Genomic DNA, 15,170 nt, shown 5'->3' with positions numbered 1-15,170 from the left:
TTTGCAAGAGTTCTTGAAAAGTTTTTATCAAGTTGCAAAAACTCACCAAAAAGTGTTTAGGAAAGTGTCTTTGTATAGACAAGTCCCTTTCCTAAACTTCTTTGCCATTGGTTGGAAAGGTCACACTTTCTGACGCCATCGGGAAGTGTGCACCTACTTTCTGTACTATCTCCAGCTGGCAGTCGACTGGCTCATCATCATGAGAGCCTGGTACCTCTACTAGGTCCCTGGGTTTGTTTCATCTGCAATACTTCAGACAAGAACCCTGCAATACTCAAGTAAGAACCTGCAATACTTAAGTAATAAACCCGGTACCTTTACAAGGTCCCTAAGTTTGTCAAATCATCAAAACTACAAATAACAACGTGCATTGAAGAAAACAAATTCGAAATAATAAAAAACAGAAGAATAAGAAACCAAACAAAAATAGAAAATGAAATTTCATATACATTATATATAAAATAAAATATTTCAAAATATAACTCGCTCACACGTTCATAATGCAAGAATTGGCTAAACTAGTATTTGATGCATTTTGAAAATTTATAAAATGTCTAAAATTATTTTTAGTCGTGAATAAAATTTTCAAAAAATAGTCTTATTTCTAAACTTCTTTCACACTATCAAATCTATATAAAATCTTTTGTATTTTAATCATTCTATTTTACTATATTAAAAAAGAGTTATACATATATATATATATTAAGTTTCCAAGTTAAATATTTAAAGCTCTTATAAACTAAAATACTGTTCAAGGCTTCAAGCTAATATTTATGGAGTACTTATATTATTCAAGGTAGTTAAGTGTATAATTTCAAAACTATAAGGGGATATCTGTAACTGGAGTAATAAATACATGGGTTTAAGTGTAACAATAAATAAGATTAAAAAGATAGAGTTCCCGGAATTATCTATTAAAAGGAACAAACTAGGTATTCATTTAGGTAGTAGTCTTTCAAATTTTAAAATTAGGTAGAAGTGACAAATAATATAAATTAGGTTAAACGATATTTTTCTCAATATTTCCAAACTTTTAACTTTTACATTTTAGTTCAATACCCGTTGTAATTATCTAACAAATTCTTTAGTTGTCCGACAACTTCAATAATTGTCCAGGTGAAATAATTACTAGAGATGTTCTTAGTTTATTCTTTATATTAATATTTTAGAAATAAAAAAAATATAGGAGAGCGACTAATCCTTTTTTTTTAATTAAAATACTTGTTCTTTTTTTTAATTAAAATCCTGTAAGACACTTTAACTCATTTTTTAGAAATAAGGTTTGGGGGGTTAATTCTTCCTTCTTCTAGGGTTTTAGAATTTTGAGGTTCCTCTTTGAATCTAAACTAAAACCCTAAAATCCTCTGTGTATCTAAGCATTGCAAATTAAGGCACAGAGAAGCACAGAGTACCATCAGAGGTATCAATTCCACAATTTGCTCTCTGGGTTTGCTGTATTACTTTAATTCTACTCTGTTGAAACTATCTTTTGCGGAAGAATTGTTCATTAAATGTGATATTTCTAATGTAATTGTGTATCATATGAATCACCCTTGAAGGTTTCTTTGAAGATATTGTATTTTTAATTTGGTTCAGAATCTTTTGTTGCTAACTTGAGATGCTAGTAATTCGGGAAGTCCGAAAAAGTGTATCTTGGATAATGATATCTCACCTCAATCACCTGTTTACTACTCCAATTTCTGAAAACGGTTCCACTTCTCATAGTCTCCAGAAATTTTCGTCATTGAATATTCGATGTTTTCGTAGTTCAGATAATGCTAAAGTTGAAGTCCCTGAATTGTCAACTCAGACACCCATTTCCCCTGCTGTCAATAAAATATCGCGGGTTGCAAGAACTGATGGACAAGCAGTACTCTTTGAATACTTGCATTGTACAAGAGGTTTTAATTATGTAGATGCTGAGCATATTAGCAAGAACTCACCTTGTTTTCTTCAAAGTCTGCTGTCCAAGGTTGATAATGATCAAGATGTAACAAGGGCATTGACCCGTTACTTCAGGTACCATCCGATTAATGAGTTTGAGCCGTTTTTAGAGAGCTTGGGGTTGAAGCAATCTGAGCTTACATCTATGCTTCCACGAGATTTGATATTTTTGAGTGATGATCATCTCTTGTTTGATAATTATCATGTTCTTTGTTATTACGGCATCCCTCGCACTAAAATTGGGAAGATTTATAAGGAAGCGACTGATATATTTGGATATGACCATGGAGTATTAGATATGAAATTGAGGGCTTATGAGAAATTGGCTTTGAGCAGATCAACAGTTATAAAGTTGGTGACTTGTTCCCCTACTCTTTTGGTTGGTGAGACGAACAGTGAACTTATTCAGGTTCTTGAAAAACTGAAAATTTTAGGGTTTGAAAATGATTGGATGGGAGGATACTTATCCAACAGGCACTCCTACAATTGGGGTAGAATGCTTAACACATTGCATTTTCTGAATGAAGTAGGATATAGTGATGAAAAGATGGCGACTTTGTTTACAATGAACCCTGCATTCTTATTTGAAGGCTCTGGGAAGCAGATTTATGTATTGGTCGGGAAATTACTGAAGTTGGGTATTAAAATGAATGACATATACTTACTTTTCTGTCAAAATCCTAATATTCTATCTCTGAAGTGTACTAAAAATCTTTGGCATGCATTGTACTTCTTATCGGAGATAGGATTAGAGACCGAAATAATTGCAAATATTGTATCTACACATATACAACTTCTGGGTTCACATTCTCTGAAAGGACCAAAGACTCTTTTGAGGGACTTCAAGGGTGGCAAGTTTCGTCTATGTCAGACTATAAAGGATGATCCTTTGAATTTGTTCAGATTAGCTTCAAAATCAAAATTTAATGTGGAGCAAATGACTTCCCAGGACCCAGGAAAATTATTTCAGAAAACCACTTTTTTATTGAGATTAGGTTATGTAGAAAATTCAGATGAGATGGCAAAAGCTTTGAAGCAATTCCGTGGACGAGGAGACCAGTTGCAAGAGAGGTTTGATTGCCTTGTAAATGCTGGTTTGGACTGCAATGTTGTAATTAATATGATTAAACAGGCTCCCACGGCACTGAACCAGAGCAAAGATGTTCTTGAGAAGAAAATTGTCTCACTGAAAACATATTTAGGTTATCCGGTGGAATCGATTGTATCATTTCCATCTTACCTCTGCTATGACGTGGACAGAATTCATCTTCGGTTTTCAATGTATGCATGGCTGAAGCAAAAGGGTGCTGCAAAACCAACATTATCAGTGAGCACTCTTCTTGCTTGTTCAGATGCTCGCTTTGTAAAATATTTTGTTGACATACATCCGGAAGGTCCAGCAAAGTGGGAAAGTTTAAAAAGTTCACTTCAATCCAGCTGATTGACTTCAGTATCATTTTTGATTAATAAAGTTGACATATTTCCTTTATCTAGTTCTAATTGATTATCCAATTTTGTTGTTGTTGGTTTGTCTAGGTCTTTTTTTTAATCTTTAAATACGTCTCTTGTTAGGAGACACACATCACTCAATGATTTTTTGAAGTGTCAGAAGGGGGATTGCTTGGGTTTTTTTCTGCTTTCATTCTGTTAAAGGACTTCTCATCCCAGTTGCTAGTTGCTACTCCCATTGCAGCCCCTTCTCTTCATGCTGTAGATGAGGGAACTCTGGATATTTTGTTAGGGTCTTTCTGATAGGACAAGAAGGTATCATGTACTGATTGAGTGATTTCATAAAAAGAAGCTTGTGGTAAAATCTGTCTGTTACATATCTTTAAGCTTGTAAAATAATAGATCTGACCTAACGGATAACACCCTACCATCCTTCTGATAAGCCTTGGTGAATAGAGTTGGGCTGGTATCAATGCTGGTAGGAGGTAGTGGGTGCCCGATGAATTAGTCGACTTGCCGCCTAGTTGGCTTGGACACCAAAGTTATGAAAAAAGTCCAAGCCACTACCCTTGAAGAAAACTGTCAGTGATGATTTTGGGTGCAATCCCTTTGTTATCCATCAGATGGCTAGTCCTTAAACCTGTATAAGAGGTTTGTTGATTCTTTCAATCTTCTATTTTTTTGGTGGTGAAGTGTCTTATCCTTAGTAAGGCTCAAGAATCTCTTTCCCAAGCGGGGAGGGGGATAATCTTAAGAATAAAGAAGACTATCTATTCTGTTACTATCAGTAAGTACACTTTTTTTTGGTGTGTGTATCATTCAATCATCGGTGTTACTTTTCCTTGTTTCTTTATGATAGTACATTTTCTGTTCAGCCTCTGTATGCCCCTGGTTTTTATAACGATGGGTTGGGCATTTCCTGTTTGGCATCTTTTTTTTTTTGGTAAACAAACAAATTGTGTTTATAGCAAGTGAGATAGTTAGAAATCCAGCTAGGAACAGATCTCCAATCTCTCAAAGGAAAACAAAACAGTTCTACTATTCAAGCTTACAACAGGCTGTAGTAGCTATGGAGTCCTGGAAAACAATGCTTAGTCAAAACTACAGTCTATACATAAAGACAACAAGCAAGATAGAGCAGTCATAGTAAGCAGCTACCTATTAAGGGAGGCTTGGTATTATAGAAGCTAGTGTTGACCCCCATTTTGGTAGTTCTTGGCCTTTGATATGTATATGCAGAGCTACCTCTCTGCATACTCTATCAATGTTGTAGTGGCCTGCTTTGAATCTCAAGCCATTCCTCTCTGTCCATATGATAGCCACAACCATAGCAAACACTCTGCACAGGATTGCTTTTTTGCCAGATTTGGACATAGCGCACGTGTTGGCCCATAGAAACTCCTCATTCCAGTCCCATACAGGTCTGTTTATGCCCAGCCAGTTGAGAAGCCTAGTCATAACTACCTTGTCACTATTCAGCTAAAGAATAAATGATCAAAAGACTCCACTGCTGGTCGTGCAGAAGATGCAATCCGTAAGAACCTGAATGCCAAACTTCTGAAGCCTTTCAACTGTGGCCAGTCTCCTCCAAGCAGCTAGCCGGAGGGAGGTTGAATTTTCCTGTTAGATATGTGTTCCTTTTTCCCTAATGTTGATCCGAAATAATTAACTGTTCATGGTGTAAAAAGCTATGTAATTATGAAACACTACAGTTTTGGCTCCAAAACTCCTCTTTCTTGAACAGGTCATGATTTGTATGTCTGCGCTTTCTTTTCCTCTCCTTTATGGACGCAGCGCCACATGTTATGTGCACTTGTTTGCTTATGACTTATGGGGAAATTATTTACCGTTTCATGCTAAACCTGTTGGAGTATATTGGTGAGATTACTTCCTTCTATGCAATTTTAGAGCTTAATTATCTTTATCCTTAAATTTACTGATATTCTAGGAAGAAATTCCAGAGAACACTGATATCAAGTTGTTCTGGTGGAATGATTTTGTAAACCAAATGCTAGATCATTTCTTCTCATATGCAAGTCTCGGTGGACAAAATTACTTAGTAACATGTACTAGTAGGAGGTATCTATTGGATTGAGTGAGGTGTACAGAGACTTGCTCAGACACCGCTGTTATAAAAAAAATTTCTTATTGTCTTTTTTTAATGAAAGGTAATTTCACTGCTATGCGTCAAGTTGGTGCCAAATGTTGTAGAGCAAAACTTGACTTCTATCCTCCCATGTCTGAACTCTGAAGAGCGTTGAGAAAAACCCACAAAAATGTTAGAGCATCCTGGGCAACTTTCAAATCACTCAAAGTATATAGAAGCTGTAATGCTTTGTATTTTACATATGGTAAGGGCTGACAATTGCTTCCAGAACACTTATAATTTCTATTTTACAAATTGTCAAAAAAATAGAGACACAATCGTTGCAATATATAAACATCTGTTGAGGAACTTGTGAGATCATATTTAAGTTGAACTTGTATTGTAGTTCGAGAAGAACAGATAAAGAGGAAGTAGTGGTGAGAGATGAGGCAGAATAAGCCCCACAAGATACAAGTTGTCTCTTTCAAAGATAAAGAGTCCCTGTTTACATGAAAAAATCAGCAGCTCAACATAAACGCCATATTCTGCAACAAGAAATGACTATTATTCTCAAAAGTTTATCTGCTGCTAACAAAGAGATGATCCAAATATCTCTACATAGTAATAAAATACGACAGATTCTCCATACACGAATCATTTGTACATCTTTAATATTTCCGCAAGCTTGTTCTTATACAACTTTATTTCTACTATAAACAAGCAAACTTAACAATACGAACTATAAAAATGGTCAACGATAGAGCAGCCACTATAATGAAAATTTTATAAGATAAGTGTTTTGAAGACTACTTATCTTACATACAAAACTGAGTCTATGAATGTAGGATAAAAGTTGTGGAAGATGATGAGGAAGACAAGCCAGAGCGATGAAGTCCAGCCTTGTCTTTATTAAATGCCCTTTGAACATCATCTTTGAGCTCCTTAAATCGCCTCCGCTTGATCTTTTGTTCCTCTGGAGTGCCCTTCTCAAGGAAAAATAAGTCAGGTAAGTCATCCTCCATAAACTTATCCAGAACTTCGGAGCAATGAGGAAAGTAGCGTTTGCCCAGCTCAACTGCAACCATGATTTAGAATAATGAGAAGAGCTTGAAAACACAATTCTGAAATATTCATACTGGAACCGATGTGCAAACAGGAAAATGATAAGGAAAATATAAACCTACTGAAGGAAGTTAGCAGTAAATACAGGGAAAAGCTCAACTAAGTTAGTTTTATGCCATGTTTCCAGCAACATTCAGTAGTGAGCTGGAACATTGCAAAACCAGTTACATGACAGGCTTAAATGACCAAGGGACTCCAAGCACAAAGACATGTATCATGAATAAAAGACAGCAAACTAGTGAGCTGCACTTGGAAAGTGAGGCATAGCATAGTCCATAGGACCCTCAACCTCTAACCAACGATCTTGGGGGTGTAATACACCACGAGAGCACCACCATTGACTCCTGGACAGAGTGTGTTTAGGGTTGGGGTGGGGTGGGTTGGGGTTAACCATATAGAAGAAAATAATAATGAGCTACTAACTTGTTTTATCTCGTTGATTCTTCTCTATGGAAGACTCTACCTATTTCACTTTTTTCTTCTTCACGCTATGTCTAGAAACTAGGGAAGGAAGAAGATAAGAGAAAAGAACACATTTGGGAATAAGAGAAAGAACAGTTGGTCCAAACAAAAACTTCTCTTTCACTTTCTGTACTAAAACAAACAATAGAAGGGGAAATTTTGCACCTTTCCCCTCATTTTCTTCCTACAATTTGTAAACAACAACTTAGGTGTTTGCCAATCTTCTTTTGGAAGGGGCAGACTTCAACATACTTGAGGATAAAGAGGTCCAAACAGGTGATGACCTATACAGAGAACTACAAACCTGGTGTTGCCCTTCTTGCTTCTTCTTAATTACCGTAAATGTTCAAGGGAGGGAAAGGACCAACAGTAAGAGATAGACAATTTTGCAACAGAAGATGTGGCGAGAAAGTAGGATAAGAAGTCATTATTTGCCATCTTTTTCTAAAAAAAACATTACAATTTGTAGTTCGAATTTCCACTATATATAGTCATACTTACAGGCATGCCATATACATGTTACCAATTATATATGTAATCATTCTTTCAAGTCAGAAGGGTATTTGATGAAAAAGAAAATTGCACATAAAGTGACACACGACATGTAGGAGGTTGGCAAAAACCCTACACACATGCACATATTTATTATTTTATCATCCTGGAAATTCAGGGATTTAAATTCAATTGTTAATGCTACAGAATAAACCAAAAGTAATATACATTCTTTGTTTTTCTTTCGTTTCCTCTTTTGGGAGAAAAGGAGGAAGTAAGCAGAAAATGAGTTGTCTAGATGCTCTTCATGTCAAGTAAATGGCTACTGATTAGATGATGATGATATTAGAAATAAATAGGAAATCTGGTGCATGTAAGATGATCTTAATCAATAGACTGGCTATCAGGGGATACCTGTCTTCGAGAGTCTTTCTTTCTGCATTATGGGTGTCTCATTCAGATCAACCTCCCTCAAAATTCCAGATGAAGCTTTAGATGCCAAATGATCCGCGAATTCAGCTGTTGTTTCAGCAGTTGCAATTTCCATGGCTAGTTTGGCTTCAAGAGGGAACAATAATCGTGCAAATGCCACTGTATTACAAAAGCCGTCATTAAATTACTTGCTTATTGGGCACACATAATTCAGGTGAGGACCACAACAGATTCATCAGAATTGAATGAAGAAACCAAGTCAAGTTTTGACAGAATAATATCGTACATAACAGAAACAAACACTGGTAAATGATAACATCATGGCTTCATTCCACGTCATCATATAATACAAAAATTACTTGGGTGTGTATGTGTGTTATGTTTGTTTATCTTTCTTTTTTATTTTTTTTGGCTTTCAGCTGGATTAGTTAGTATACCCTAAATTCCCACATACTTTCAGTGTGGCATAAACTGGTACCGCGACCAGCCTGATTGTCCAAAAAATGATAGAACTGTAGTTCCTGTACCAAAACTTGGCCACATAGAGATCCTCTCGTAGATTTAGAAAAAGCTAATACAAAAGTCTATTAACCGGGTCTGAGAGTCTACTAATCAACAACATATCCTGGTGCAAATAGGCTAACACTTTAATGCTTTCAACATTAACAGTCAAGGTTGCCCTACAAATTCAAAGGATACCATCTTCGGAGATTCCCGATTTGAGATCATGATCTAATGATATGAAATGCTTAAATCTTGATTACGTAACTACTAAATGAACGAAGTTCTGTAGGACCACTGATTCTTTCTTAGTATGAACTTTCGACCAAAGAAGCCAAGCTTCCAGAACTGGAAGACTAGAAGTTGCGTGGGCCTTGATTGGTAAAAAGAGGAAAACCAAGCATATTATAAAAGGTACCTCTGTTTTCCAGGTAGAGCAGTTTCATCGGCAGATCATCGGCCAACATGGGGGAAGAAAATAATGCATCTCCGGTCATTGGGTTGCGACGCATCTCTCTCTCCAAAACATCAATACATACCCGATCTTTGTTTGCTTCCTGCCCTTGTTCTGTTTTTGCATGGTACTCCTTAGGCCTAGTCAGCCTCCTACAGAGACTAACAGCACTCTCCCCATCCAATGTAATTTCTGATGCATGAGCTCCCTTAGTTAAAAGTGATACAATGATTGAGGGTTCCTTACGCATGGCAGCAATGTGAAGCACAGTGTAACCACGTGCATTCCGAAGGTTGACATTAGCAACACCCAGTCCAAGAACCTCAGCAACAACCTTGGGGTCACAATATGCAACAGCGTAATGAAGAGCGTAGGCTCCATCTAAACTTATGTCAGACTCATTAAGTAAAAGCTTGACAAGTTCAACATCATCCGAATCCAATGCCTTGTATATCCTGTTTTTTCTCTTTTCATGCAACGGATCCACGGTTAGAACCATACTTTCATCACCCTGACATTTCAGCCGCGATAACTTAATACTCTCTGCAACTTTAAAGGGAACCTCCTTCTCAATACATGTGCTTTCAAGATCTGATCGCGCTACTCTATCAACGCAATGAGTGAGAAGCTCACTCATTTGGCAATGGAAAGCAACTCCAAGTATTGGGATAACATCTTCCACAAGAGCCTTGCCGACAAAACTGAATAGGCGTCGCTGCAATTATACGAGCTAGTGTTAGCAGAATGTTCTCTTGGTTGTTGCTACAAATTCCTATATATTTTAAACAAACAGATCCAACTTTCATGAAACTGGAAGCAGCCATAGTAATGCATGCAGATCTAAAAAGGCTACCGCAGAGACCACTACCGTCAAAACTTAAACGGACCATGATGTCCGCCTGCCTAAAACAAAATTATTAGATATGTATTCTAAACTTAAAACATATCAATAAACTTTATCATAGACAAATCAAATGTACTGCATAGTAAAATCATTGAGTATCCAAAGGTTATGTCCATGGATGTGTAGGAGATATTCCATGTCAACTTCACCAGGTCCTGTTTAAAACAAACTAAGAACTACTTTTCTCCTATTCACCGCTATTAACTGAAAATAAATCATGATGTAAGAAGCGACTAAAGGTTCGGGTTCACATCACAATGGTATTGCAGTGTATGACAGTGCAGAATATTCACTACCTGGATGCACTTTCATATGATTAATGCATTGAATTTTTCTTTCTTTGACACTTCAACAAAGTTTAGAAGAAAAAATCATTTCAAAGAAAAAAGCTCACATAGAGATTTCATAATATGATCTAATTATCTTTTATTTAGATACACGAATAACACTTTGCATTCGTCCTTGTTAGCTTGAATCACAATGCACACTACAAAAGCCACTTGAAATGTAAATTAATCAGTAGAAAGCATGTTACCTACCAGAAAAAGTGACACCAGCTCTGGAACCTGAAATACAAAAGAGGCATACATCAACTCAACATGAAAGTTGATTGCTGGTCTGCAAGAGTCATGGGAACATAAACTGTTGACACACGTTGATGCCTCTGGAGGGAAATGCTTCAATTTTCCCGAGTACAAATAGCTTAAGAAAGTAAGGAAAGCCTCATATCCAACCTTACCACAAGGCAATATATCAATCATAGAGTAACTTGGCTTACCTTCCTTTCCACAATTTCCATTTTCTTTCTTAAAAAGATCCCTAAAAAAACTACTCCTGGCAGCTAATATACAACGATGAACACCGAGAGAGACACCCTCAACAACAATCTCAGCATCACTAAACTCAGAGCTGGAATCTAACAATAGTTGCTCTAAATTATTACTGAGTTTACTTAAGCTGATGATTTCATAACTACTCCCTGTCTCAGATCCACCACAGGCACATGTGTTTTGGCCTATGCCAATGGACCCATTCGACGTGTTGGAAGTTGAAGTAAAGCTTATAGAAGATGATGGTTCAGCAGAACTTGCCATTTCACAATTGCATAAGCTAAAAATACACAATTTTATCTACATCTAAGATAGTCAAACTCCAGAAAATCAAAATTTCTCCACAGAGTCTCTATGCACAAAAAGAACCTCTCCAAAACCTTAATCAATCACCAATACAAGAAATTCTTCCTTTCTCCTCACATTCAACAACGAAGATGAAGAAACGAAGCAAATTTCAAAACTAAAACTCAAATTCTCCCAATTTCAGTTACAACCAAATCAACCCTTGAGCAGAAACTAATAATTCCACCCTATCCACCATCAGCTAAACTTCAATTTCACAGTAAAAATAGTATCTTTTTCAAGAATACAACATGCAAATTTTCAACAGCTTGATCACAACTTACACAAATGAAAATTCTACCAACTAATAACCCTTCAATTACTTGACCACAACTTACCCAAATGGAATAACATTCATACCAGCCAAGACAACCAAAAATATTTCCAATTGCTAGCAAAAAACCTGTTTTTGTTAATTCTCAAATTAGATCCGATTAACAATCACAAAAGATTAAAGGAAGAATTCAAGAAAATTTGTCCTTAGTTACTTTAAGAAGACAACAAAGTGGACCCACGTGTCTCAACGAAGTTTCCTCAAAGGCGGAAGGAGTATACCGAGTTGAAATATATACAGTAGTTATAAATATTACTGGAAGCAGATTTTATGTTCTAAATCTAAATTAATTGAGCTTTAATTCAATAAAAAACTAAAAAAAATGAGATAATTTTAAAATTGCCGAAATATAATATTAATCTATACACAATATTTTTATTGGCTTTTGTTTCCTACTGAGTTGTTTTTAAGTTAATTTTCCCCAAAAGTGATTTTCTTTTGCTTTTTTTTATCCGTGTCCAAAGTATTACAGCTTCGACTAAAATTTGTGCCAAGCTGTGCTAGGCCTTTGATTTGACGCTTTCAATATAATTTTTATTTTATATTTATAATTTAAATTTAAAATTATTTCAAAATCTATTTTTACACCATAACTCAGATTAATGTAAATGGTGTGGTGTCGGTAAGAGGGTGAAGTAGTCAAGCTGACGAAGCAAATGCTGTCGCCACTCTTTGTGGGTCCTGAACACGTCATGGATTCGGTAATCTTTTTGGGTTTAGGAATTTTATTCATTTATTTTTCATTAAAAAACATTTTAGAAAATGAAAAGAAATTTATAGTGGAATTAAGAATCTTGACTTTGTAATGCGAGTGATTGAGTATAAATGATTTTTCTTTCTTTATACCGACCTCTTTTTTTTCATTACACTTTTTGACTTTCTTTGGTAGAGTATATATGGGTGGAAAATTTATGATTTATTAAAATTATATTATATTTAATTTTAAATATTATTAATAATTAAGTTTTGAATATATTTGTATATATATATATATATTTAGTGAAGTTTACTGTCATAGAAAATTAGAAATGCATAATTTAAGATAAATCTATTAGATTTGACTGTTTCAGCTTTGTGTGGAGTAGTTGTTTGCTGTCTTTATATTTAATTACTTGTAAAAAAAAATGATGACGTCTTCTCCTTAGACATCAAAGTGATAGGTCTTTGTCATGAATTACATAAAAAAAAAAATGTTAGGCATGCAGAACTAAAATAAAAAACTAGAGTATAATCTCTATGGACTTATTCAGACATGAATAAAAACTTTGGGCTTGAAAAATTTATAAGGGGTAAGTAGCGGAAATGAGGATAATACGATAATTATTTACTAGGTTGATTATAGGCATCAGATAAAAATGAAGATAAATATATAAGATAAGTGTAGAAGTGGCTCGAGTGATGACAAGCCAGATGAAGATAGTTTGAAAATGTAAAAAAAAATGCATCAATGAGAGATGCGGGGTTGGTTGTGGTGGTTTTTAGGAGATTATATATATAGATGGAAATAAATGATCAGACATGACACAACAAGACACACCTACAATTTATCAAGGACGTGACACACTTACAACTATTATTATTAGTAAATTGTAAATTTGCCTAAATTGTATAATTTGTATGATGGTATAAATTAAAATATCATATAATTTGGGTTCAGAATTGTATAAATTCAAAATTTGTATATGTTTAATCTAGCTAATTGTACACGATTTATGAAAAAAAATCCACGATAATTTATTATGTTTGTATATCGACAAGCGAAATATACAAATAGAGTTCTAAAAAAATCTTAAATGTATAAATACAAAATTTATGTATATTTACCGTATTTATATATTTGCAAGTGAAATTTACAAATGAGCTAGCAAAATATACAAACAACAACCTCTATTACAAATAGAACTATTGCTATAGAGTGCGATTATCAAAACTATCTATCTGATCCTTACTATATTATTTCAAAATTTTCTCAAATACTCACTTTATTTGTTTTGAAAGGACAAATTCAAACCTTTCGTTTATAATTGAGGAAGCAAAATTGACCCTTTCTTCCTACGTAAATAAAAGTAAAGTCTACACCACAAATTAATGCAAAGAGTTGGTCAAACGTGCAACATGTATGAACAAAAATAAAAATAAATATAAGCCACTCACTACTCCTAATTAACACAAATTCATTCATTTCATGGTGTAAAATTCAACAAACAAAAGAGCAAAATAATGCAAGCCATATATTCCATTTCTTTTACCTCCTATATACTTTTACCTCTTTTATCATTTCAAACTTCACCCAGAGAAGACCATATTTTTTCTAACTAATAGAGAAAAAAAGTATAAAATTATAAAAAAAAAAAAAATGGCTAATAGAAATGGGGTTGCTTTGTCATTGGTCTCTCTGGCCTTTGTTTTATTTGCATCATCCCAAATAAATGCACAAGTTGATCCAGCAATAGCCAAAGTAAGCCCATATTGTGTAAAAGCAATGGACAAGCCCTTTTGTACAGAAGTTGTTAAAGTAGCTGACACATGGCAAGAAGCTATAACAGAAGTATTATCAGAAACAATTATGCAAACTAAATTGGCAGAGCCAATTATGGCTAGTTTATTAAGAACATTGACACCTAGTGATGCTAAATTAAGAGATGAAATTGGTACTGGATGCAAAAAATCATATAATGATGCACTTGAGACATTGAAAGAAATTGAAGAGTTGTTGAAAACAGGTGATAAGACAAAAAGTGCTAACATTAAGTTTTCATCAGCAATGTCAAGATTGGATGATTGTGAGGATGAATTCAAGAAAGTACAAATGCCTATTGAATTTGCTACTTTTTATCAAGGTAGTAAGAAATTACTTAGCACTTGTTTGGCTGTTGAAAGGACCAGGCCTGATCTTCTTAATTAAATTCAATAATTAATTATGTAATTACCATTTCTTTAAATGCTCAATGGAAATATACATATGTGTATTGCAAATTTTGTTTGACGATGAACGAAATTTATTATATGTAATTTCATCACGCGATGAATAAATGTTTTGTTAAATTACAATTTCTTTAAATGCTCAATGGAGATATACATATGTGTATTGCGAATTTTGTTTGACGATGAACGAAATTTACTATATGTAATTTCATCACGCGATGAATAAATGTTTTGTTTCACTTTTACCTTGGATTATATATATATATATATATATATATACACACACACACACCATATCACATTTCCACATTATCAAGATTCAAGAGGCTAAGTATATATATCTATATAATTCTCTTGTGTGGCATCTTAACAAGACATGATATACATCTAATATACACTAAAGTTAGCTTACAATAACAAGCTTTTCTACTATCGAAGGGTTTAGTGATATTAGATTAAAAAGTTTCTCCTTCCTTAATTTGAGTTCTACCAATTGAGTTTTCTTTGATGGAGAGCTCTAAAACCTCGTACTATATATATGTAGTTTACGGTACAAATCTAAAATTGATCCGATCAACAAAGTTTATTACTCTCTTCGTCCACTTTCATTTGTCATGTTGCGTTTTCGAAAGTCAATTTGACTAATTTTCAAAGTTAAATTAGATTATATTAGTTCAATATTTAAAACAAAAAATTAGATATACAAAAACTATATGAAAAATACTATAAATTGCAATTTTTTGCATATCAATATGATGACTATGACAATTAAAAGTGGACGGAGTAAGTAAATGAATAGACTAATTTCACAATTCATATAGTATAAGTTGGCCCTTCTATTTTGGATTTTCCTTAAAGATATGTCTCTTGTACTGATTGGGTCAAAACTA

At 34.4% G+C, this 15,170-nt stretch overlaps 2 protein-coding genes across 2 annotated transcripts; one reads left to right on the top strand and one right to left on the bottom strand.

Annotated features, from left to right (window-relative positions):
- Positions 1-1,258: 1,258 nt before the first annotated feature.
- On the top strand, positions 1,259-3,596 carry LOC107011475 (transcription termination factor MTEF18, mitochondrial-like). The gene has a single exon (XM_015210993.2). The coding sequence runs from the start codon at positions 1,619-1,621 to the stop codon at positions 3,383-3,385; it is 1,767 nt and encodes a 588-aa protein (XP_015066479.1). The 5' UTR covers positions 1,259-1,618; the 3' UTR covers positions 3,386-3,596.
- A 2,426-nt stretch (positions 3,597-6,022) lies between these two features.
- On the bottom strand, positions 6,023-11,591 carry LOC107011476 (regulatory protein NPR3). The gene is made up of 4 exons (XM_015210995.2): positions 10,386-11,591; positions 8,907-9,657; positions 7,970-8,146; positions 6,023-6,554 (listed from the first exon to the last, which is right to left on the bottom strand). Exons 1-4 carry the CDS (start codon positions 10,938-10,940, stop codon positions 6,313-6,315), a joined length of 1,725 nt encoding a protein of 574 aa, XP_015066481.1. The 5' UTR covers positions 10,941-11,591; the 3' UTR covers positions 6,023-6,312.
- Between the last annotated feature and the right edge of the window lie 3,579 nt (positions 11,592-15,170).

Source organism: Solanum pennellii, chromosome 2 (genome assembly GCF_001406875.1).
Source record: "Solanum pennellii chromosome 2, SPENNV200".
Taxonomy (NCBI): Eukaryota; Viridiplantae; Streptophyta; class Magnoliopsida; order Solanales; family Solanaceae; genus Solanum; species Solanum pennellii.
Note: the sequence above shows the minus strand (reverse complement) of the source record. Positions and strands in the feature narration are given on the sequence as shown.